The sequence below is a fragment of the Miscanthus floridulus genome, chromosome 1 (assembly GCF_019320115.1).
Source record: "Miscanthus floridulus cultivar M001 chromosome 1, ASM1932011v1, whole genome shotgun sequence".
NCBI classification, from domain to species: Eukaryota; Viridiplantae; Streptophyta; class Magnoliopsida; order Poales; family Poaceae; genus Miscanthus; species Miscanthus floridulus.
The window spans coordinates 26,734,992-26,761,097 of record NC_089580.1 but is presented as its reverse complement, the minus strand read 5'-3'; the positions used below and the strand labels follow the sequence as shown (position 1 = coordinate 26,761,097).

Below are 26,106 nucleotides of genomic sequence, written 5' to 3'. Positions count from 1 at the left end.
CGTAGATCAACTAAGTTCAAAAGATTCATCTCGTGATTTCCAACTAAACTGTGCAATTAGTTTTTTTTTTTACCTACATTTAATGCTCCATGCAAGTGGCTAAAAATTGATGTGATGGAGAGAGAGTGAAAAAACTTGGAATTTTGGGGTAATCTAAACAAGGCCTTAGTTGGAGCCAGTTCACTCGAATCTGGCAAATATGGGTCGGGCTCGGATGGGCCATCCCATTATAGGCCCACGTGACAAAGAAATCCGGTCAAATTCTTCCTTCCCGCTAGGCCCACACGGCCACACCCAGTCACCCACAGACAGCTTGTTGATATAACTGTCATCTGCTAATTGCACTTAGCACGCGAGATCATTTTGAAAAGAAACAAACAAACTGAAATGCAATACTGTTGTAGAACTTTTATTACAATATACAGCCTGTTCGGCAGCTCGTATCTATAAGCCTTACTTATCAGCCAACTAACAGTATTTTTCTCTCACACCAAACCAGCCAGCCATACTTTCCGTCATGGCTTATAAGCCAATCCAGCCAAAATGAACAGGCCGATACCCTATCACACATGTGGTAGGGCCAGACCATCATTATATTCGAAGAAGAAATATATTCCGCAATCCACAATGTAATAAAAATAGCAAATCATCGAGAAAGGGCTGATGAACAAGAATCATGTCAAGGGTTCATATAACTGTCATCTGCTATGCAGAACCAAAAAAACATCTCTTTAGGGTTTGCTACTAGGTCAATAAATTGCGTATGCAAATTTCTCCCATATACAACTAAAGTTACATGAGCACATTCCACCTGAAACAGTAATGCTGAAAACAAACTTTTGATTTGAATGGTTGAATCTACAAGTTATACGGTTTGTTTCCAGAATCTGATCGATCTATCGTTTCCACAAATAACAAAAACTGGCTCAACTGGGGAGTGGTCGAGCCATCTAGGAGCACCAGTGCTGCCAGAGGGCAATCTTGCAACCTTTTCAGCAGTAAGTGCATCCCAGACGACAACCTGATGAGTGAAGTATCGTAGTTAAGCTATATTTCCCTGCTGAAATACAAATATATATACTGTTCTCAAATTGGAATTTACCTCATTGTTTTGTTCATCAACTGATAGCACGAATTCCTCGGTTTCATTGAAGACAGCCTGGATAGTAAGAACAGTTATTATCATATTTATTGTTTATCATAGCAAAGTTAGGTATGTTGTTATCCTTAGCTGCAAGCTCAAACCAGCCTATTTTCGAATTAAAAATATTGCAATTTTGTTTCCTAAATTATTTCACGCTGTGTATACATTGACAAAAAAAACAGAATCTGGGTCTCAGATTCCCCGGTACAGCAAAAATCGTGTATATATGGCACACGAGTAAATTTAAATCAGGAAAAAACGATAATCTTACAGAAACACAGAGAAACTAACCTGACAACGAAATTGTCTGCGAATGGCTCCTGCATATTGCTTCACAAGTCGTCCAGTAGCAACTTCCCATAACTTGACACAAGAATCTTTCCCACAAGATAGGACATACCTGAAAGAATACAGTAAACTTCATAACAGATAACCAAAATACAATGCGCAGTTTTACCAAATCCATGAACATTATCTAAACATGTAGTTCGGGTAGTCAAAGTGTGCTAGTCGTTGAATTCTTACTCTTGGTAGTAGCAGAATTCTTACTCTCATCGAAAGAGGATGACACTAGGATGTTGGGCATTTTTCTGGTTTATTTCCAAATGTCATGCCAACCTGAGGGGTCGGGGGTACATATTTATAGGCTGCTAGCCAGCCAAGCATATGCCAAGATGCTAGTCTAAGATGCTGTCCTAGATGTTGTCCTCTAAGATGTTGTCCTCTAGTCTAAGATGCTGTCCTCTAGTCTAAGATGCTGTCCTAAAAACAGACCATGCAGCCACAAGGACCATGTGACCAGCACAGCCCCACAAAGACCAGCCCACACATGAGACTTATTCCATCATTCTCCCCCTAAGTCTTGTGCGTCGTCCTGTGGGAAAGTTGAACCATCCCGGTCCTGGAGCAGAGCTCAAGGAACTTGATCATCCCAAGGGGCTTGGTGAGCAGGTCCGCAAGCTGGTCCTTGGTGTTGATGTAGCTCGCCTTGATGCTCCCTTCCTCCAAACAACCTCGGATGAAGTGGTACCTCACCCGGATGTGCTTGCTGCGTTCATGAAACACGGGGTTCTTTGCCAGGGCCAGAGCGGACTTGCTGTCCACCCTGAGCTCCACCGCTCTAGTGTCTCTGCCGAGGAGATCACCGAGCAGTCGAGCGAGCCAGAGCGTCTAAGTCGAAGCGGTGGAGGCCGCTATGTACTCGGCCTCGCAGCTGGACAGGGCCATCACCTGCTGCTTGACCGACTGCCAGCTAACGAGGCATTTGCCGAGGAAGAAGAGGATCCCGCTCGTGCTCTTGCTGGTGTCGATGTCGCCGGCGTGGTCGCTGTCGCTGTACCCGACGAAGTGTGCCGCCCCAGGGCACCTAGGGTAGTAGAGGCCGTGATCGAGAGTCCCCGCAACGTAGCGGATGATCCTCTTCACAGCCTGCTGGTGCTCCGTTGTCGGTCGCTGCATGAACCGACTAACGTAGCCGACGAAGAATGCCAAGTCCGGCCGTGTGTGGGCGAGGTAGCGAAGGCTCCCCACAAGACGCCGGTACTGCGTAGCGTCCACCTCCTCCGTCGTGCTGTCGCGGCTCAGCTTCAGCCTCTCCTCCATCGGAGTGAGAGCTGGGTTGCAGTCGGTGAGCCCAGCTAGCTCAACGACGCGCTTGGCGTAGGCGGTCTGTCGAAGCGTGATCCCGGAGTCATCCTGGTGCACCTCGATTCCTAGGTAGAAGGAGAGAGGCCCCAGGTCACTCATCTGGAAGGTGGCCTTCATCTCTTCCTTGAATGCTGCCACCTCCGCATCCTTGGTGCCGGTGATCACCAAGTCGTCGACGTAGACACCCACCAGCAGAGCATTTCCTCCACTGCCCCGTCGGTAGATGGCCGCCTCGTGCGGGCTTTGCTCGAAGCCCATCCCCTTTAGCGTGGAATCCAACTTGCATTCCACGCCCTCGGTGCGTGCGGGCTTTGCTCGAAGCCCATCCCCTTTATCGTGGAATCCAACTTGCATTCCACGCCCTCGGTGCCTGCCGCAAGCCATAGAGGGCCTTACGCAGGCGGAGCACCTTGCCCTCCTTGCCGGGGATCGCAAATCCCGGCGGCTGGTGCACGTAGACCTCCTTCAAGTCGCCGTTAAGGAACGCCGACTTGACGTCCATGTGATGAAAACACCAGCCCTCCTGGGCAGCTAGCGCAAGGAGGAGTCGCACGGACTCCATCCGTGCCACGGGAGCAAAGGCGTCGTCGAAGTCGACCCCCTCCTACTGCACGAAACCTCGTGCCACCAAGCGAGCCTTGTGCTTGACGATGGCGCCGGCTTCATCCCTCTTCAGCTTGTACACCCACTTAAGGGTGATTGCGCGGTGACCACGAGGAAGGTCAGCAAGCTTCCAGGTGCGGTTCTTCTCGACCGCATCCATCTCCAACTGCATCGCGGCGCGCCATGCCGCGTGTCTCTCAGCCTCTGCAAACGAACGAGGCTCGCCGTCGTCACACGCAAGGTGCAACTGCGCCTCCAGGTCGTGAGGCACCGGTCCCGGCACCAGCTGGTCGCCGAGAAGGTTCTCCATCGTACGGTACCGCAACGGCTCGCCATCGTGGTACGCGTCGATGCGCTCCTCGTCGTGAGAGAGCGGAGTAGCGAGCTCAACCGGGCTGTGCTCGACACGAGTGTCAGTAGTTAGCCTAGTGTTCATGTTTTCCAGCATTTACATTTCAGTCCTAATATGGTTGGTAGGGCGTGCCTTGGTGGTGAAGTTGATAAACACCTTGGCAGCCAAGTTTCCTAAAGCATCTACCATTAGGTAGTTAGAATATTCCCTGGGATAAACCCCTGGCCTATAAGAGCACATGGGGGGAACCACTTGTACAATTCAACTGTCTTGTATTTTGCAATTCAATAGAAGGCCACAGGCCAAGTTATCCTCCTAATTACCTGTGATCTGGTGATCTATGCCAACAATTGGCATCAGAGCTCGGGGTTGAGAGAAAGGGAGAGGCATGGCCACCTCCGCAGAGAGAGCAACAGCCGCCGCCGCTGCCGCCGAGCAGCGTGCGCAGCGTCTGGCCGCAGCCACGCAGGCGCAGCAGGCCGCGGAGGCCGCAGCAGCAGCAGCTCGGAACGCGGCCGCCACGACCGCGGCTCTGCGTCGAGAGTTGGTGGAGGAGGATCCGGCGCGCGATCGCCGCTCGCTTCCGCGGAGGAGCCCGGAGCGCGAGCGCAGGCAGACGCGGTCGCCCAATCAGGATCAGGATCGCCGCCGCGGACGGGCCAGGGGCCGCTCGCCGGTGATCCAGACCGTATACAAGGATTCCGGCTCAAGCTCCACCTGGCCCATGCTCACCAAGTCAAATTACCATGAGTGGGCCTCGGTCATGAAGCTGAAGCTCCAGGCGCGGCAACTCTGGGACGCGATCGAGTACCAGGACCTGCCGTACCATGAGGACAGGCGCACGATGGAGGCGATCATCGCCGCCGTGCCGCAGGAGATGCAGATGCCGCTGTCCGAGAAGGGATCGGCCAAGGAGGCCTGGGACTCCATCGCAGCCGCACGGATCGGCGTCGATCGGGTGCGCCGCGCCACGCTCCAGCGACTCCGCAGCGACTGGGAGAAGCTCGCCTTCCGTCCGGGTGAGCAGATCGAGGACTTCACTCTTCGCTTGATGGCCCTGAAGCAACAGCTCCTTCTCCACGGCGACAACGACATCGATGAAGAGCGCGCGGTGGAGAGGCTCCTGCGCGTCGTGCCGCCGAAGTACGCTCAGCTCCGGATCGCCATCGAGACGCTTCTCGACTTCCACGACCTCACCATCGAGGAGGTGTCTGGGCGTTTGAAGACGGTGGACGACATGGAGGCGCTGGCCGCGGAACCGGCCGCCATCGGCGGTCTGCTGCTGACAAGGGAGCAGTGGCGTGCCAAGGAGAAGGAGGAGGCTGCCGCTTCCGCGTCAGGCAAGGAACCGCGACGTCGTCCACGCGGCGGCAAGAAGCAGCGCGGGAAGGGCAATCGCGGCGGTGGCGACGATCACGGGGCGGACGACGATACCTGCCTCAACTGTGGTGATCGCGACCACTGGGCGCGCGACTGCCGCCAGCCGCGGCGGCGGCGGTGGCAACCAAGGCGGAGGAGGCAACCGCGTTGGAGGTGATCGAGGTGAACGGCGCGGTGGTGGGCGTGGCGGTGCTGCGCACGTCGCAGAGGCAGAGGACGATGATGGTGCTCTGTTCCTCGCCCACGGCTTCCTCGAGCTCGACGAGAAGGCCGAAGCCGTCTGCTCCAAGGCCACGGCTTCCCTCGACATCAACGAGCCGCGCGCGCGTGTCTTCCTCAACACCAGCGCCAATGAGGAGGCGCTCGACGGCTGGTACCTCGACAGCGGGGCCACGCATCACATGACCGGCCGCCGGGAGCTCTTCGCCGAGCTCGACACCACGGCGCGCGGCACAGTGCGTTTCGGCGACTCGTCTCGAGTGGAGATCAAGGGGACCGGCTCCATCGTCTTCCAGGCCAAGAACGGGGAGCAGCGCGTCCTCCATGGCGTCTTCTACATCCCAGCGCTCCGGAACTCGATTATGAGTTTGGGGCAGCTCGACGAAGGAGGCTCCAGGGTAGAGATTGATCATGGAGTGCTCCGTATCTGGGACCGGCGTGGTCGTCTTCTCGCCAAGGTACATCGCGGGCCCAGTCGGCTGTACATCCTGCACTTGGAGGCCGCGCAGCCGGTGTGTCTTGCCGCCAGGAAGGAGGACGAGTCGTGGAGGTGGCATGAGCGCTACGAGCATCTCAGCTTCAAGGCGCTGCACCAGCTCGGCAAGCAGGAGATGGTGAGGGGGATGCCGGTGATCAAGCATGCGGAGCAAGTCTGCGACACCTGCGTCACCACCAAGCTCCGCCGCAAGCCGTTTCCGCAGCAGGCGCAGTACCGCGCACAGGCGCCCCTGGACCTCGTCCAGGGCGACTTGTGCGAGCCGATGACGCCAGGAGGCCGCCGCTACTTCTTGCTGATGGTGGACGACGCCACCCGCTTCATGTGGGCGGTGCTTCTACCGACCAAGGATGCTGCTGCGGATGCCGTGAAGCGGGTGAAGGCCGAAGCAGAGGAGACCGGCCGTGAGCTCAAGGTGCTGCGGACCGACAATGGAGAGTTCACCGTCGGCGAGCTGGCGCAGTACTTCGCCGCCGAAGGAGTCAAGCGGCACTACTCTGCACCACACTCACCACAGCAGAACGGTGTGGTGGAGCGGCGCAATCAGACGGTCGTGGCGACCGCATGCGCGCTCCTGAAGCAGAGGTCCATGCCGGCCAAATTCTGGGGGAAGGCGGTGATGACGGCGGTGCATCTGCTCAACCGCGCGCCGACAAGAAGCTTGCAAGGCAAGACCCCCTATGAGGCCTGGCACGGACGAGCGCCAGCGGTGAGCTATCTGCGTACATTCGGCTGCGTCGCCTACACAAGGGAGCTCGGGCAGCTGCGCAAGCTCGACGACCGCGGCAAGGCTAGGGTCTTCATCGGCTACGCCGAGGGCGCCAAGGCCTACCGGGTCCTCGATCCGGCGACAGGACGCGTCAAGGTGAGCCGCGACGTGGTGTTTGATGAAGGGCGCGGCTGGGATTGGTCCAATTCGGCCGCCGGGACGTCTGCTTCCGCCTCCAGAGACTTCGACATCGAGTTCTGGGGAGTCGACGCAGACGGAGCTCCGCCGCGCACGCCGTCACCAGCTCCAGGGGAGCACGATCCACCGGCCTCCTCTGCTTCACCAGCAACGGAGACCGAGCAGGCGGACCCAGTTGAGTTCGCGTCACCGCTCGAGGACGACGACGATCGCCTTGACGCTTTCTACGACGGCGAGCAGCTGCGGTACCGTACCATGCCCAACATCATCGGGGACGCGCCCACACCGCCGCAGGCTTCACGTCTCTTCGCCAAGCTTCACCTCACGCACGCCGGCGAGCCGACCAACTTCGCGGAGGCTGAAGGCGATCCTGCCTGGCAGGCCGCCATGGAGCAGGAGATCAAAGCGGTTGACCAGAACCGCACGTGGGAGCTTGTGGAGCTTCCTCCCGGTCACCGACCCATCACCCTGAAGTGGGTCTACAAGGTCAAGAAGGACGAGCGGGGCGCGGTGACCAAGTACAAGGCGCGCTTGGTGGCGTGGGGTTTCGTCCAACAAGAAGGGATCGACTTCGACGACGCGTTTGCTCCCGTGGCGCGCATGGAATCCGTCCGAGTCCTCGCGCTGGCGGCCCAAGAAGGATGGCGTGTCCACCACATGGACGTTAAATCGGCCTTCCTCAACGGCGACCTCAAGGAGGTGTACGTGAAGCAGCCGCCTGGCTTCACCGTCGCCGGGAAGGAGAAGTTGGTGTACCGTCTGCGCAAGGCTTTGTATAGCCTACGGCAGTCTCCGCGAGCTTGGAACGCCAAGCTGGACGCCACCCTCAAGGAGATGGGTTTCCAGCAAAGCAACCATGAAGCCGCGATGTACAGGCGAGGAACAGGGGAGGAGCTGCTGCTGATCGGCGTCTATGTTGACGACTTGATCATCACCGGTGACAGCGCTCAAGCCATAGAAGGTTTCAAGGCTCAGATGAAGAAGGTTTTCGACATGAGCGACCTCGTCCTCCTGTCCTTCTACCTAGGGGTCGAAGTACACCAAGATCCAGCTGGGATCACTCTGAGGCAAACCCATTATGCCAAGAGGATCCTTGAGCTAGGAGGTATGGATGCCTGCAACCCCGCCCATACACCAATGGAGGAGCGGCTGAGGTTGAGCAGGCAGAGCACGGCTGCAGAAGTTGATCCTACCCAATACAGAAGATTGGTGGGCAGCTTGCGCTACTTGGTCCACACAAGACCTGACTTAGCCTTCTCAGAAGGCTTTGTCAGTCGATTCATGGAGAGGCCGACTGCAGAGCACCAAGCTGCCATCAAGCGCATCCTGAGATATGTGGCTGGTACTCTGGAGTTTGGCCTGCACTACACTAAGGCTCCAGGGAGAGCAAGGTTTGTTGGGTACTGCGACAGTGACTTGGCTGGGGACATTGACACCAGCAAGAGCACTAGTGGCACCCTGTTCTTTCTGGGAAGCAATCTTGTGTGCTGGCAGTCAGTGAAGCAGAAGGTGGTGGCTCTATCTAGTTGTGAAGCTAAGTACATTGCCACTACCACAGCTGCAACACAAGCTATTTGGCTATCCAGGCTGCTGGCAGACCTCCTTGGAAGGAATGTGGAAGTGGTTGAACTGAAAGTTGATAGCAAGTCTGCACTTGCTCTAGCCAAGAATCCAGTCTTTCATGAGCGCAGTAAGCACATCAGAATCAAGTATCACTTCATCAGAAACTGCTTGGAAGATGGAAGTATCAGGGCTGATCACATATCCACCACTGATCAGCTGGCTGACATTCTAACCAAGTCTCTTGGAAGATCAAAATTTGAAGAGATAAGGGGAAGAATTGGGCTCAAGCAGACCACTTCCAAGGACCACAAGGCTAAAGGGGAGAATTATCAGTAGTTAGCCTAGTGTTCATGTTTTCCAGCATTTACATTTTAGTCCTAATATGGTTGGTAGGGCTTGCCTTGGTGGTGAAGTTGATAAACACCTTGGCAGCCAAGTTTCCTAAAACATCTACCATTAGGTAGTTAGAATATTCCCTGGGATAAACCCCTGGCCTATAAGAGCACATGGGGGGGGAACCACTTGTACAATTCAACTGTCTTGTATTTTGCAATTCAATAGAAGGCCACAGGCCAAGTTATCCTCCTAATTACCTGTGATCTGGTGATCTATGCCAACAATGAGCTGGTGTTGGAGTAGACGTGCCCGGAGGGGTGCCTGTCGGTGCTGGAGTGCGTGGCGGTGCCGGCTGTGGTGGAGCCGGCGAAGGACTCATCGCAGCCGAGGTCCTGGCTGGAAAGCGTGGTGCTGTCGGAATAGCAGGCGCCGGGGTCGGTGGAGGCTCGGGGACTGGGGTAGACGCGCTCGCCGAAGAAGAGCTGCCTACTCCCCAGCTCCCTCGAAGTGGACATACTCGACAGTGAAGTCGTCGTACGTCGGAGCCGAGCCGTCGTCCACCGCCTTGTCCCACGCCCATTCTCGCCCTTCGTCGAACACAACGTCGCGCGCCGTGCGCACACGCTGTGTCTTCGGGTCGAGGATGCGGTAGGCCTTCGAGCCCTCCGCGTAGCCGATGAACACTCCCAGAGTGCTCCTGTCGTCGAGCTTGCTGATGTGGCCAAGCTCCTTGGCAAACGCGAGGCAGCCGAAGACCCGCAAGTGGGAGACCATGCCAAGCCTCGTACGACGTCTTGCCGTCGAGCGCCTTGGTAGGCGAGCGGTTGAGGATGTAGACGGCCGCCACCACCGCCTCTCCCCAGAAGACAGCCAACATCCCCCTCTGCTTGAGAAGGGCCCGAGCCATCCCCACAACCGTCTGGTTGCGCCGCTCGACGACGCCGTTCTGCTGCGGGCTGTACGGCGCGGAGTAGTAGCGCTGAATGCCTTCATCAGCGCAGTACGACGCGAATTCAGCCGCCGTGAATTCGCCGCAGTTGTCGGTGCGCAGCACGCGCAGCTTGCGGCCGCACTCCGCCTCCGCAGCAGCCTGCGAGCGCCTGATGGCGTCCGCAGCCTCTCCCTGCCGAGGACCATCACCCACATGTAGCGGGAGAGGTCGTCGACGAGCAGCAGGAAGTAGCGTCGTCCTCCCGGTGTGACCGGTGTCACCGAGCCACACAAGTCCCCGTGCACAAGCTCGAGCCTCTCCTTGGCTCGAAAGCTCACCCGCTGGGGAAAAGGGAGTCGCCTCTGCTTCGTCAACACGCAGACGTCGCAGAGCTGCTCCACATGGTCGAGGCACGGCAGGCCTCGCACCATCTCCGTGGCACTGAGCCGCTTCAGGGCCTCGAAGTGAAGGTGCCCGAAGCGCTCGTGCCACGCCTCGTCATCCCGACGGGCAGCGAGACAGAGGGGTTGTGCCACCTGCACGTTAAGGATGTAGAGTCGATTTGCGCTTCTAGATACCTTGGCAAGAAGGCGACGACGGCGATCCCAAATCCTCATGACTCCATCCTCAACCACCACGCGCGAACCGTTCTCATCCAGCTGTCCCAAGCTGATGATGGAGTTCCTCAACGCGGGGATGTAGTAGACTCCGGTGAGCAGCCTGTGCTCACCAGACACGGCGGTGAAGATGACGGAGCCGACGCCCTTGATCTCCACGCCGGAGGCATCCCCAAACTTGACGGAGCCTCGGACGCTAGAGTCAAGCTCGGTGAAGAACTCCCGTCAACCGGTCATGTGATGGGTGGCGCCGGTGTCGAGGCACCACCCGTCAGTCTTGTCGTTGCCGGAGCCGTCGCCGAGGAGGGCGTGTGCTTTTGGCTCGTCAAGGTGGAGGAGAGCCGCTGCGGCCAGTGCCGCTGGAGGTAGCTCGATGCTTGCATGTGCCATGAACAGAGTCGGCTCCTCCTCCGCCTGTGCGACGTGGGCCTGGCAACGTCGTGGCTGTCGACAGTCCTTGGCCCAATGGCCAAGCTGGCCGCAGTTGCGGCAGGCGTCGTCTCGTGCCGGCTTGTGCCTGCCGACGGCGCCGCCCTGGGCGCCTCCGTGGGCATCACCCTCGGCACGTCCTCGCGCCCCGGCCTGGGCGTCTCTGCGCGGCTTGCCACGCTTGCGGCCGCCTGTCGATGAAGAAGGCTCCCCCTTCTTCCGGTCACCTTGGCTGGCAAGCCACTGCTCCCGAGTGAGAAGGAGCTTCCCGCCAGTGGTGATGGGCCCCGAGAGAGACTGTGGCTCATCGCTGTCGACGACCTTGAGGCGACCTATCGCCTCCTCGATCGACATCGTGGAGAGATCCAGCAGAGACTCGATTGAGCGAGCCATCTACTTGTACTTATCGGGAACGCAGCGGAAGAGATTTTCGACAGCTCTCTCCTCGCCGTAGGTGTCATCGCCGAACTGCACCATCTTCTGCAACAGAGTGTTGAGACGGAGAGCGAAGTCATCAACGTCCTCACCTGGCTTGAAGGTCAGGTTCTCCCACTCCTTGCGAAGTGCCTGCAGTGTGGACTTGCGGGCGCGGTCGCTGCCGATGCGTGCCGCAGCGATGGCGTCCCAAGCCTCCTTGGCAGTCCGCTTGTTGGTAAGCGAGAACTGCATCTCGGGCGGGACTGCAGCAATGAGGGAATCCAACGCCCGTCGATCTAGGTCATAGTCGACGTCGCCGTACCGAACTGCCTCCCACATGTGCCGCACTTGGAGCTTTACCCTCATCACCGCAACCCACTCGACGTAGTTGGTCTTGGTGAGGGTAGGCCACCCACCGCCGGGGCCGACGTCCCTGACGACAGCCTGGAGCCCGTGGTAACCACGGTACCGATCCGGGGAGAGAGAGCCACGCTGCCTGTGAAGGCCGCGCTCTTCATCGACCCGTCCGCCACCGTCGCCGTGCGCGCCTCCTCCAGGAGCGCCACCGCCGTGCGCGCCTCCTCCAGGAGCGCCGCCGCCATGCGCGCCTCCTCCAGGAGCGCCACCGCCGTGCGCGCCTCCTCCAGGAGCACCGCCGCCGTGCGCGCCTCCTCCAGGAGCACCGCCGCCGTGCGCGCCTCCTCCAGGAGCGCCACCGGCGCGTCCGCGCCTGTCGGGGCTGCTGCCGTGCTCGTGGGCGTGCGCGGCTGCCCACTGTGCCGCCCGCGCTCGTCCTGCCTCCCTCCCCAGCAACTCGAGGTCCGCGTCGGCGCTGTCGTCAGCAGAAACGGAGCTGCTGATGCTGCCGCGCAGGGCCTCAACCTCTGCCGCCGCCGCCGCCGCTGCTTCCGCCTCCGCTCTGGCTGCTGCCAGCTCCGCCGCTGTCAGCCTCGACGCCCTTGCCGCCGCCGCAGCGGTCTCTGCCGACGCCGCGTTCCTCTGCCGCGGCAAGTTCGGCCTCCTGCCGACGCCGCGTGCTCGAGGCGACCGAGCGCTGAGACTGCCCTGCGGACATGACGCGCTACCGGGGGGCTGCTACGTGGGGAGAGGGCTGCTTTAGATGAGTTGTTGCTCGTCTGCGCAGAGGGAGAGGAATGAGCAGGAGCGGCCGGAGCTGCTGCTGCTCCTAGCTGGGGCTGTTGTGCGACTGGGAAAGAAGATGAGCAGGAGATGCTCAGGCTACAGGATAGTACGGCTCTGATACTAGTTGTTAGTCGCTGAATTCTTACTCTTGGTAGTAGCAGAATTCTTACTCTCATCGAGAGAGGATGACACTAGAATGTTGGGACAATTTTCTAGTTTATTTCCAAATGCCATGCCAACCTGAGGGGTTGGGGGTACATATTTATAGGCTGCTAGCCAGCCAAGCATATGTCAAGATGTTAGTCTAAGATGTTGTCCTAGATGCTAAGATGCTGTCCTCTAAGATGTTGTCCTCTAGTCTAAGATGTTGTCCTAAAAACAGACCATGCAGCCACAAGGACCATGTGACCAGCACAGCCCCACAAAGACCAGCCCACACATGAGACTTATCCCATCAAAGTGCACTACATCTGATTCTTTAGATCAATCTTATTCGCAAGTGCATTCACACTGTATATAACTAAAGATGGGGATGGTTGATCCACGGAGCGAACCGTGGTTGATCCACCGATCCATCTAATTAGTATAGGAGCACCGGTTACTCCATTCTATTAGTTGCTGACCCTCTGGGGCTCCAATGGATTTCACGGGTCGCTCCATTCATTGACTTCACACATCCACAGTTGAGAGGAGGGAGATCGGCATCATGGTGGCGTAGCCAGTTCTACGGCAGCGGCTTGCCGAGACCGTGCTTCTTCTCCAGCATCTTTCGCGTTGACCCGCCGGCGTCCGTCACTGAGCTGCTCCTCAAATGGGCGCGCGAGCGCACTGGTCCACCCGTCCATGGGCGGCTTCGGCATGAAGCGCCTTCGCCTACAGGGCCGCATCGAAGGCTCCATCTACAAGCTCCGCTGCCGCGTGCCGCGACCCCAGGGCAAACGCGAAGGCCCGCGCCGCCGGCCACAAGCCCATCTCACTCGTCGCCCTCAGCTCCGACGACGACACCTTCGATGGTGACTCCGACGAGGAGGTGGCGGTGCAGGAACGGGCCTTGAAGCTGGAGCTCATCGACGACGACAGCCCCTGTGCCGCCTCCCCGCACGCACGTGCACGTAGTGCGGAGCACAGCGCCCGCGAGCTCTGGCCGAGCGCAGCTGAGCCACAGCCGCCGCGTGCTCTGTGCCTCTGTCCTATTAGCTTGATGACGTCATGACTATGTCATATACTTCCTTTTCCTCTTGAAAATAAAACCGAAAATACATAAATACGTTTCTTTACTCATTCTCATCACCACGGTCCACGCCTAAGGAAGCTCAGCGACGAGTTCGACTGCATCACCGCGGACTCGCGGAGCAGTAGCCAGTGGAGAAGAAGCAGAGGCCGAGTGCCATGACACCGGCGAGGACGTCGCCGAGGAGTCAAGCCGAACAAAGAAACGGGAGAAGTAGTCGCTGTATGTGCTGGCAGACGAAGGGAGAAAGGAAATAGATCGAATCGCTGGATCTTTTGGTTCTATGGTTATCGATCCGTTGATCCAGATCCTCTATCCTGGATCAAAATGGGGCCCGTTTGGATAGATTTTATGCACCGGTTCGAAGAACCGCTCCACTGAACCGAACCACCCCCATCTTTAATATAACCACATAAACACTAGACCTTTCAAAAGAAGTCTCAAAAGTGCTTATAGGCAGGTTAGTTGTTTAGTGGTGAAACATTAGGGCAAAGGAGAAAGAGTTGTTAGTTGCTATTCGTGTGATAAAGTTAAGACCTGTCTGAAACACAGAAAATTCACCAGGACATGTTACAAATCATTCAGAATTACTACAAGATTCCCACATTCCAAACAGGGTTTGAGGTAGTTACTGTCTTGAGTCAAGCATACAGCATATGCCTGTCTCTCTGTTCTTCAAACCAAACAATAACTGGATCTTATCTTGAGGGAAGAGCATTTTAGACAGACTGGTAGCTCGCTTACCTCTCATCTTTGGTGAAAATTGCGCTAGTAGCTTCTGCAGATCCATGTGCTCCAATAATAGGTCGAACACATTCAGCAGATACTCCATCCCAAATGCGCAGAGAACCATCTTTAGAAGCAGTAACATACAAGCTCCCAGTACAAGAGTAGCGTACCTGGCAGCGACATCAGTAAGCACGGCTAGCGGAGTAAAATTAACCTTTGATGAGAATACAACCAATGCAATATAATGCTTGTGAATCAGAAGGAAAGAGAATCTACCTGGTTAATGGGAGAACTAGAATCCTGTGCATTTGCTGATAAGTAGCATGTAAAAGTATTTATATCATATAAATGAGCAACTGGGTGATCAGTCCCTGCAAATAACTTTATCAGTGTCACTTGCTTCCACGATATTCATCAATATATGAAAAATGAGTTATTTTTTAAAAAACATACATATGTGGATGAAAATATTTGACTATAAGAAAGAAGAAAATTCCATAAGATAAGTTTGCAGTATTTTTCAAATGCCCAAGAGATAGAAACTGTTGATCCAGGAATGAAATCCAAATTCATGGGCCCAAATATCAAATTGTTTTGGTGAAATGATTAAATTACTTTACAGATAACAACTGAAAGCATGTTAACAACTTATAATGCATAAAAATCAGAGCAAATCAAAATGATGTCAGAAATCAAGAATCAGTTAATAACAGCAGAAGTAGAAATTAAATTTAAATTTAGTGAAAAGATCATAGTACCTGCTAAAAGGTAATCCCCACAAGGATGAAAACATACAGATCTAACATTATGAGTATCCTGCCAAGCATTAACAACTGAGCCTGGTTAAATGCAATGAACACACCATTTTACATGATATATAGATAGATTGGGTTGCTAGAATTTACAACCTGAATAACTCTGAACGCTTTCCTCGCATTGGTTTTTGAGAAATCAAAGAATCTGTTGAGCAATTTTTTTCATGTACAAAACAATAACACAGATAGCAATTAATACCACAAAAAAATCCTAAAAAATAAGAATCATGCTTAATCCCAGTATGAGCACTTCAAATAGACAATTTAACAGCAAGGAGTATAGACATCAAGGATAAGCATACTTTATTGTATTGTCTTTTGCAGCTGATATCAGTATTGGACTCTCAGGATGAAAATCCAGATCATTGATGGCCTGCAAGAAATCAATCATATTTATGAGCACAGTGGAAATTCGAGCGATGGAAAATAAAGTAGGCAACTAGTGAAAAATGGAGTTGTTTATTAAAAAATTGAATACCATGTCAATGCTCCAAACAGCTCAGTAAGCAAATATCTAGCTATAAACTGCATGTGTTAGATGTGCATCCAGTGTGCTAAACGTGAGTTGAGCATGTGTATTTAAGTGTGGTGGCAGGTGGATTTGATCTACCCATGCATTTCAGTCTTTATATAATGCAATGATATGCAGCTCTCCGCATATTCAAGGTAAAAAAATACTGCAGGAGACCTAACTCGGGGGCAATCTTGTGGAAGTGTTGAAAAGAGTCTCATGACCTTGAACAGTAAATAAACTGGCATATATGAACAATACATGCTCACCTGTGTGTGATCATAAAATGTGCGAATCACAGGCCTGGCAGGACCATCTTTGGAGTCCCCTACCATAGTCTGCTTAATTTTAGCAACCTGCAAGAGAGAGCAATAGTGAGTTGCAAGTTGCAACTAAGTACAAAACAGCACAAGCCCACCTAGCACCCGACAAGTTTACCTCAAAAAACTTAATGGATGTATCAGCACTCCCAGTTGCAAAATACTTTCCATCAGGACTAAATTTCGCGCACCGGGCAGCGCTCTACAGAAAAAGTACAATGGTAACTTGATAATAAGCCAATGAACATCAGTAAAATATATGGCTGGGTCAATCTCAAGTTATATACATAATCATGGTACTGTGACAAGTGCAAAATGTGCAAGAAAAGTAGTAAATATCCAGATAAGCAGGAGACTGACACAAAAGTTGTTTCAAGTGGTAAATTAGCAAGGGAAAATTGGAATCATACGCACCTTATGGTCAGAGACATGCTTCACCTCGTGCTTGGGGAAGCTCTTGGATGAGCCCTTGACATCCTGCATACTACACAGCACCGGCGTTAACACTCCTCACCAATCACTGTTCAGCACTAGAAAACCACTGCCACTAGGCAACACCACGGGCGCACAAGGTTGGGGTTCACCTGAAATCCACGGCACTGGAGCCGAGCGGCTGCGCCACCCCACCGAACCCGGCGGAGTCGAATGCGGAAGCGGCGGCTCCTCCTCCGCGCTCCGCCGCGAGGCCCTGCGAACCAATAGTGAGGGTTTAGGCCCGTGCAGAACAAATCCTAGACCGGAGGAATGGGAGAGTGGGGGGACCTTGGCCACGAGACGTAGGAGTTGATTGGCGGGGACGGATTCGGCGGCGGAGATGGGGGTCATGGTGGCGGCGGCGACGGCGGCTGCGGCCTGCCCGAGGTTCTGGCTACGGAGGTGCGCCACGATGAGCGCGTTCACCTGCCGCAGCAGCTTCGCCTCCTGCACCGCCTCGTTCATTGCTTCGTTCTCGTCGCTTCAATTCCCCACCCTCCGAAGGCCGAACAAATCCTTGGATGGCTTGCGCGGCGGATTCAGTTGGGACTGGACTGAAGCTGAGGAAGACTGGCAAGCTCCTGTCCTTTCTTCCTTCTTCGAGTATTCAAGGACGTCGAATCCTCTGATAAAAAAAAAAAGGACGTCTATCCTCTTACCTGCGGATCCCGGACAACGTCTCAGGAAATGACAATATTTAGGTTTGGCTGCCGTCCCTCCTAAAATTCTTGTCACATTAACTATTTGGACACATATATAGAGTATTAAATATAGACTAATTACGAAACTAATTGCATAACTTACGACTAATTTGCGAGACGAATCTTTTAAGCCTAATTAGTTCATGATTTGACAACGTGGTGCTACAGTAAACATGTGCTAATGGCAGATTAGTTAGGCTTAAAAAATCGTCTCGCAAATTAGCCTTCATCTATGTAATTGGTTTTATAATTAATCTATATTTAATGCTCCTTATTAGTATCTAAATATTTAATGTGACATGAATTTTAGAAGCGACTAAAGAACCAAACACCTTCTTATAGTGAAAAATCCCAATAAAAGAACAATTTAAAATGGATGGCTCGGAAGAAATTACAAAATTTATATTCCTCATGCAAAACTTAGGGCCTGCTAGGCCAAAAAAAAAAAACTTAGGGCCTGCTTGAATTTATCATAGTAAGGATTTGGGAAGCCAAAAGTTGGACAAAAACATTGTCATAGATTTGGCAAGCCAAATATGAGAGTCTAATAAGTTTTGGTGACAAACCAAATACTAGTCAAAATCATGACTTATCAAATCATTGACATGGTAAATTTTGAAAGTGAACCAATCATGCCCTTATTAAATAGCGCTACAACATTTATCCTAAAATATAGGACTTGAAGAAGTGATCTTAATTTGTTTTGAAGAAGAAAATACGTTTGTTGCCTCCATCGCAAACCCATTTCCCAAAATCAGCGACTTCGATCACCCTGAACGCTGCAGAGCAGGAAATGGTGTCACGCCCACAAAAAAGAATCTGGAATAGGTATCACTCCATTTTAGTGTAGTTTGAGCACCAAACTAAACGCATAAATGCATAATGTCCAGGACACCCAAACGGCATCATACCAGCAAGATAGCAATGAACATAATAAAAGGATCAAACGAACGGGTTATCCTCTCTCAGAAAGGGTTTCCCAGTTTGCTTAAGCATCGTACTATGATTTGCTTCTCAGTGAATATGGGAGCAGCAACGTGTTCGACATTTTTGCATTCCAAGGGCAAAAAGGTAATTGAAACCGCATCAAAAGAAAAGTCAAAACAGCATCTCCTGGAAACATTGTTCCATGTCATTACAACTGGTCTCAATCATCCTGGTCTTAATCATCCAGCCTCGCAAAAAGCCTTCACGTATAAAAGAATGAGAAGTGTGTACATCTGATCTCGTTTATACTCATCTAAAATAATCTGCCTAATCCATATTCAGCATAAGAGGCAAAAAAAATATAGGCCCCTGCATTTTTTGAGAATACTGCCCAGAGAACCAAAGTTTGTAAGGACTACTATTGTCTAGCATCAAACGAAGTCTTTAACACCATCAAACATCCATGTTTAATGCTTTCACCTATGTCAGCAAGAACTGAAGCTTCCAGTGGTGTCACTGTTGTCGACATACAGCATTATTTCACTTCTAATACAAAACTTCCAGAATTGTAGGAATTGCATTCGAGTCGAGTTTAAGGCAGTCCAGCAGTCAGACCTCTTCAACTTTAGCACACAAGCGCTCTGTGGGAAAACAAAAGAAAATTATAGTAAGAACACCAAAATCGTCTGAGCGCTGGTCACAAAAATACCAAAATTAAATATACCTTGTTCTCTAAATAATTTTGGTAATGCCCACAATCCATTAAAAAAATAAGAAATCGAAATCAGTGGTTTTATTCATGACACGCTAGTGCCATGTTTCATACAAAGGACTAATTGGTTTCTTTTACAGCAGTCATCCACAGGTAGACCAGATTGATGCACGCACAAGGCTGCTATTTGCTACTTGCATGTGACAATTGTTCAACATCCTGCCAGTCTACAGGAAATAATGTGCGCTCCTTGGCATTAACAGAAGCAGGTTTCATGTATGGTGATAGCTTTATTCAAAAATATAGAAAAGTTACAGGCTACAACTTTAGTCAAAATTTTCATTGCACATGGGGTTTATGATACAACTTACAAAAGCAGTATACTGGAGATGCCAACTGACCTGAATGATGCCATATAAACTAAATTCTAAATGAGAAGTACCTGGGTACTTAAAATTAACCTGCATGGGATGCGGTAATATATGCCACTACATATGTGTGTGCATTAGATACAGTTATTTAGGAACCAGGAGAATAAGTATATATTTGACAAGGGAAGGCGAAACATACTCAGATACTCGTAGCATACTATCATTGAGGTACCCCAAGCTGATGAGCTGAAAAATCTTGGACCCAACCCTCTGTACAAACCTTTCCATCCATCTTCAGCAATCAATCTTTTAACAACTTCCCCGGCTTTTGGCTTATTTTCATTATCCATAACCTAAATGACAAGAAACAAAAACTCAGTGTAATCATCTGTAGCAACAAGTGCAGAGGGAGGAAGGGAGAGCACAACTGTCAAAATATAGGGTTGTGGCTTGTGAGAACTTTCAGGGTTGGTAGTTATATTATCAGTTTACCACTACAAACTTAGCATGTGACATTTGGGGATATGTGAAGCATGTTGTAAAAATGCATGACATATCCCGGGCATACTGTAGTCAGTTTGAATGAGCTAACTTTTGTTACTCACTACAAATAATGAGGTCATAGATATCAAGTTTTCCCAATGGAAGTTTCCTTTTTTTGACCTCATAACGGAAAGTCGGAAACCATGACAAATTGATCATGGTATGTCAGCAGAAAACAAACAGCTGTAAACATAGAAGTATATATTGTTTAATATAGACAGCATTCCAGTCTAGCACCTCAATAGCCTGCCATTGGAGGAAATATATCAATATAAAGAAAAAACATTTAGGTCTTCAAGTCTGACATCGAATATACTTCCAAAACAAAATATCCATTCCCCTAAACTTAGTGGCATTGCATTGATAAGGAATCAAATTATAGCAACTGAGCAGCATAAATGTAAAGACAAGAATCATTTAGTCACAAGGGTAAGCCTCACAAAATATACCCACACAAATCAAATTACAAGAGTAATCAGCAAACAGAATGTCACACAGTACCTGCAGCCTGGTCTTGATTGTATCTATGGGAGTCGTAACAAAAGAGGTCACGGCACCGGCAAAAACTCCCCCTGATGCTTGAACACCAACTAGTTTCAATTGGCTAGGAGCCTCTTCTTTGTCATGCAAACGGCCAAGAGCACTGTTCCAATATGTAAAGAGCATAATAGTTAACTATTTTGGCTAAGTTAACAAGACAAGAAATATAATCTTTCAACCATCAATCACAAAGAAATAAACTAACAAAAGGTACTGATTCCAGTAAACTTACATACACGCTCTTAACAGCATTAACAGCACACTAAGAGTTTCAATTTAGTTTTGCAGAGTGCATGGAACTATACGTGGTTTTGTGTAGTTACTTCATTCAGGTTGGTAATTTTCTCTATAAGCTGCCAGAGAATAGAAATATGTAAGATTATATTTCCACTTTTGGTCAGTTATCCAACTTATACTTCCGACTATTTATCTGTAAAGAAAATGTGAATTGATCGCTACGGACCAACACAGCACATGCATTGAGATGCGTTCTTGTTTTCTAAAAAAATATACATATTGACATGAAAGAACAAGCAGCAGAAAACAAAATTGCAAATATAACTGCAGTTTGGGCATCAAGTGGGGGAGTTTGAAAAGGTTTTGGACAGATGGGAAATACCAATTCAAATAACTATTAAGCAGAAATGTAGTACTGGTCTTTTTCTCGTAAACATTACATAATGCACAGGGCTGAGAGGAACATAACGATGAACCAATCAGATAAGCTAACCTCCAAATTATGCGCTGGCTGGAACCATAACTCGCCCACCACACAGCACTGGATGGTGCGTAGGTCATAACAGACAGTCCAAATCCTCTGTACAGCCCCCTAATGCCATCAGCCTTTATGACCTTTCGAGCAACATCTATTCCACCTTTGTATCTGGCATGACCAGAATATCCTTGAACCATCAATTTCTGGCTAATCTGAAACATATCAATGCACAACACAATGAACACAGTAGTCTAGTGTTGTAATTAACATTTAACAGCAACATAATGTAAGATAATTTTTCTCTATACAACATCACATTCACATATAAGGCACATGATAGGCATACCACATCAATTGGAACAAAAATAGCCTGCGAACATGTAGACGCTGACAGACCAGCAAGGCCATTGGCAAAGGCGGCCTGCACCGGCTCTGACAGCTTGAAGGGCTCAACAAGCTTTAGCGAGGCTGCTTTGGTTGTCTCAAGCGCCGTGAGGAAGATGATCCTAGTTGGTACAGCCCCAATGATAACGGTAGCAAACCCCCGGTACAGCCCTGGCATGCCGTCCATCTTGAGGATGTTCTTGAAGGTAGCCAGCGCATTCCTCCTCATGGCGTCCCCAGAGGCAACCTGCATCCGGGTCTTGACCACCGAGACAGGGTACAGCGCCACGGTGACGCCGCTGAACATGCCTGCGCCCACCACGTAGAGCTTGGTCTTGTCGAGGCTGCAACATTTCAGCACCACGATTTGAGAACAGTAACAGAATCAGAAACAACGGAATAAGCTACAAATCCCCAAATTGCGCCTCGTCCAGGAGGATGAACAGCCATGTCAAATCCCCAAACCACAATTCCTAATCCTAAGGCGGTAAAGCCAATCCGGAATAGGGTGGAGGACACAGTTCAACGATCGGAGCTAAATCTCCTAGAGACTAGGACCGCGAGAAAGGGGGAAATCGGCACGAAATGGAAACCTAAGGCCTCGTTTGTTTCTACCGGATTGGCCCATTCCGGGTGGATTGTTGCGGCCCGTTTCCAATCCAGATGTGAATGAGAATGTGCGTTCGTTTCGGCCCGGTCTGGAACCAAAACTGGCCCTGAACCAAAACTGGCCTCACTTCTCCCTATCTCCACGGCCCGGAACGGAACCGGACCTCCTTACCTCTGGATCGGTGCCGGCTCTTGGAAGCGACGCGAGCACGCGACTGACTCGAGCAACAGAGGCGACGGCGGGGTACTTGGAAGCCCTTGCTCATAGCTGATCGAAGGCCGCAGAACCCAAATGAGCTAGAAATAGTCTTTGATCAAGTATTTTTATAGTGCTGATGACTAAGCAACAATATGCTAGTTACAGTTTATATTTTCTACTGATGGAACAATTACAAGAATGCTTTTCTACTAGTGCTGATGACTAAGCAACAATATGCTAGATTTGTAGAGTTAGGTTATATGCTTCTACTTGTCACAATTTATAGATGTCAGAACAACAACTCTACATCCATGTTCTTCTCATCTGTACTGTCATGATGTAGAATTAAGTTACCAGAGTATATGCTGTTGCACATGTGCTATTTTCTCAGGATGAGTATTGCTTTGTTCTGCCATGAGGCATATGTTTAGTCTTTAACATTGATGAACTAACCTAGAAGTTATGCATTGCTGCACACTTAGTTCTGCCATGAGACATCTTGCAGTACATGATAAGATTGCCCGAATTCAAAAATATAGCTTGATGAACTAACCTAAAAGTTATCGTGTAGGTCATTTGGCTGAAGGTACTTATAATCTCACTTCCCTTGGGCCACCACAAGAAGAAGAACCACTTCAACAAATTCATGAAGTAGAAGACTTGGACAGCATTGAGGTTCATGAGGTACTAGATGAAGATGATTCAATCACTGAGATGCAAACAAGTGAGCCTGCAGCTGTTGAAAGAAGTGGACAGCGAGATTCTCTGTCACGCGATGAAGAAAATGATGTCGTAGCTGTTGAAAGAAGCGGGCAGCGAAGAACTAATACTACTACATCAAGCAAAAAACATGAAAAAGGAAGAAAAGAGGCCTAAGAAGGGTGAAAGGATTGAAGAAATGATGGGGAGATACCTAGACATGAGGACTAAGCAAGTACAAGATGAGTCTGCAGATCTAGCCAAAGAAAAGGAGGTTGCTGAAGGTAATGACTTCTCTATCAAAAGGTGTATATCCGTTCTGAGCACAATGGAAGTGACAAAGGAAGAGAAGGCAAAAGCATTTGCAGTTTTCATCAAGAGCAAAGAAAATAGAGAGGCCTTCCTAAGTGGGTGTGAACTAGATCGAGAAGCAACTTTGGTTTGGCTCAAAAGTGCGATGGTCTAACAGGTCAGTCTACTTAATTGCTGAAAACTTGATGTTTTCCTTCTATTTGACTACAAGAGTCCTTTAGTCACTGCAAAACTGAAAGAAGAAATATTTTCTAGTTCTGTGCAACCCTTAGAGATGAGAACATTTTGATAGTTGAGTTGCTAGCAGTGAAAAACAAGGCGACATTCCGCGGTCGCCTAGGCGCGACTAGGCGCTGGGCGGAGGCCTCCCGCGGGGCCTAGGGGGTGAGGCGGACATCTAGGCGGTGGGCGAAGAGGACTGGTGGGGAAGGGACGCGTGGGGGCGGCGCGGAGGTCGGGAGACGATGGGGGAGGAGTTAACGTGAGGCAGCGGCGGCCGGTGGGTGAAGAGGCGGCGTCAGGCGGTGGCGGCGGGCAGATCCGCCAAAGCAGGGACGCGTGGGGGCGGCGCGGACGTCAGGCGGCGTTGGGTGAGGAGGTAACGTCGGCGGGGGCGGCAACGACTGGTGGGGAAGTAGGCGACGTCGGGCGTCGGGCGATGGCGGCGGCGCGGGGCGAGCGACGGAAACGAGCGCGAGCAGAGGAGGCTGGGAGGGTGAGAGACGGGGCTGGGAGGGGAGGGGAGGGGATAAGACTTGCGTGGGAGACTTGGGCCGTTATTGGGCCTCTCCTCTTTCTCCCCATTCTATGACCATTAATCTGCTATTTTTTCCTTTTCTTTTACGTATTTATGCATATATTAGCTACCGCCTAGAAAAACGCCTTGAAACGCCTAATCCCGCCTAGGCGCGCCTAGGCTCTAGGCGGTGGGTCACCGCCTAGAGAGCGCCTAGCGCCTAGAAAAACATTGGTTGCTAGTAAGAGGATTTGGACTGTAGAGATGCATTTCTAGTAAGGTTGAAAGCTGAGATCTGCTCCTTTCATTTAGCTTGAAAATTGCTGTCCTTTTACAGTAAGGTTGAAAGCTGAGATCTGCTCCTGTCATTTAGCAAATGAAACAGTTTTCTTTGAATTGTCAGTTTGTCACTAGTTGTCTATTTTCACCATTCTGATTATGTTTCCACCATTCCTAGTTAGGTAACTGAAATGTGTCTCATGACTTTAGTAAAGTTATTATTATTATTATACATAATGTGCATCATAAGTTAATAATAATGGCTATCCCTTGCTGTGAATGTACATGTTACTATGTTGTTGTTTGTATCAAGGGACATTTGAACCTCATGGTTAAGTTGGATTTTTTTTATAACCACAGTAATGGCCAAAAGAATTTATATATCACAAACTGGAACAGATGATGTTTCTTATTTGTGCATGTTAGGGCTTGTTTTTTTTCTCTGCCTTTTAATTTTACAATTTCAATCTAATAGCAGCTGCTGATTCACAGAGGATGCAGTCACTTCCATTTCTATATGTTAGGAAGTTAGCAAAGTTTTTGCCATGTTAGTACTTAAGATAACTGCAGCCAGTTTTAGATCATAGAAAAGAATCATCACCGGCATGGTTAATGAACTCCACAGAAGTAAACATGGTTGCCAGCGCTGGACTGAACTTGTGGCAAAATTTGGTTGCATCATTCTTCTGGATCAGTTTGATAAGAAAGGCAGAGAAACCGTTTCTCCTTTCAGTTTGATAAGATAGGGATAGAGCCTGTGAAGTTAATTATGCTTTGGTTGACTACATTGCGAGTCATTTTCGTTCAATTATTCAGTAATTTGTAAAACAGCTTGCTGTCATTTTCAGGGAGGAGGCAATGATGATCAAGAAACATTCGATTGGACAAAGTGCCTGGACACTTGAGTAGGCTTAGACGAGTTATCTACTGGTTTAAATTATGCTTTGGATTTGTGCACTTTGTGATGGTTTGTGTGAGAAAAGATTGTAATTTCATGAGTGGATCATGACAGCCTTTTGGTGCACCTTTTGTCAATTTTGGCAGTAGCTAGCATGTCCTTCATCTGTGGTACTCTTTGCTGCCCATTATCTCTACATGTATGAGAGCATGATGAGAGACTTGCAGATAAAGAACTTCAAAACATGGGAGATTTATTTATTTTATTTTGCTGCAATGTATGAGAGCTTGTTTTTGCTGCAATGTATTTGCAATGTATTTCATGAGATGTATTTGCAGCACTCCAAAACAGGCACGTATCCAAAACAGGTATCTGCTGTTAGTGCCCCAAGCGATACCTGTTTTTGATCCCTGGCAAACCGAACAGCAGATGATTGAAGCAGGGAATAGTTACAGGCAGGGAATAGTTACAGGGCAGGGAATGAGTGACAGGCACGTATCCACTCATTCCTGGGCTGGAAAAAATCTGCTCCGGTATTGAATTCACAGCAAACGAACGAGGCCTAAGGCCCCATTCGGTTAAGGCAAAATCACGACAGGAATCATTCCGGGAACTGAAAGCTTATATAAATTGAATAGCAATTCCGGCCAGAAACTCTTCCTGGCGTCATTCCTGGAAAAGCGAACGGGACCTAAAGGAATTACAAGACGGGCGGTTGCTTACTTGTCCCAGTTGATCTCCGTCTGGTGGAGCGACGGGATCTTGGCCCTAGAGGTTGTATCCATGGCCGCGGCCGCTCAAATCCTCCCCTCCACCAATCCGCGACCCCCGAGGTGAGAACCGAAGGCGGCGCCGGAGGCGTGGCGCGGACTCGATTCGGCAAGAATGGCGGACGGGCGGGCTGCTGTGGTTGGCTTCCCCCCGTTTTCCCTCCCCACTTTCGTGCTCTTTTTGTCCACCACAACTCAGCAAGAATGGCGGACAGAGCATGTCCTCCTCGCCTCTTCCGTTTTGTCGGAGGGCGTCGCCGCGTCGACGGCGTCAGCACTCAGCCGTCAGGGATTGGGGGCGATTCTTTCTTGGGCCCAAAGGCAAAATGAGGGCGAGATCGTTGTTGGGCTCCGTAGTCCGTTGGCAAGAGGCTCTTCAGAATAAAAAAAATGCAAAAGAAGTGATTCGGTCGAGAAGGAAAAACTTGTTCAACGTAAACAAAATAG

The 26,106-nt window shown here is 50.7% G+C and overlaps 1 protein-coding gene across 1 annotated transcript; it reads right to left on the bottom strand.

The window, feature by feature from the left end:
• Nucleotides 1-485: 485 nt before the first annotated feature.
• LOC136453550 (cleavage stimulation factor subunit 50-like) lies at nucleotides 486-25,807 on the bottom strand. The gene is made up of 20 exons (XM_066454114.1): nucleotides 25,613-25,807; nucleotides 21,120-21,501; nucleotides 20,789-20,985; nucleotides 20,020-20,161; nucleotides 19,175-19,328; nucleotides 18,508-18,533; nucleotides 17,737-17,828; nucleotides 16,553-16,745; nucleotides 16,375-16,478; nucleotides 16,205-16,274; nucleotides 15,909-15,992; nucleotides 15,740-15,826; nucleotides 15,262-15,332; nucleotides 15,053-15,104; nucleotides 14,903-14,960; nucleotides 14,421-14,515; nucleotides 14,160-14,314; nucleotides 1,436-1,544; nucleotides 1,103-1,159; nucleotides 486-1,021 (listed from the first exon to the last, which is right to left on the bottom strand). The coding sequence occupies exons 1-20, from the start codon at nucleotides 25,672-25,674 to the stop codon at nucleotides 866-868; spliced, it is 2,346 nt and encodes a 781-aa protein (XP_066310211.1). The 5' UTR covers nucleotides 25,675-25,807; the 3' UTR covers nucleotides 486-865.
• Nucleotides 25,808-26,106: the final 299 nt, after the last annotated feature.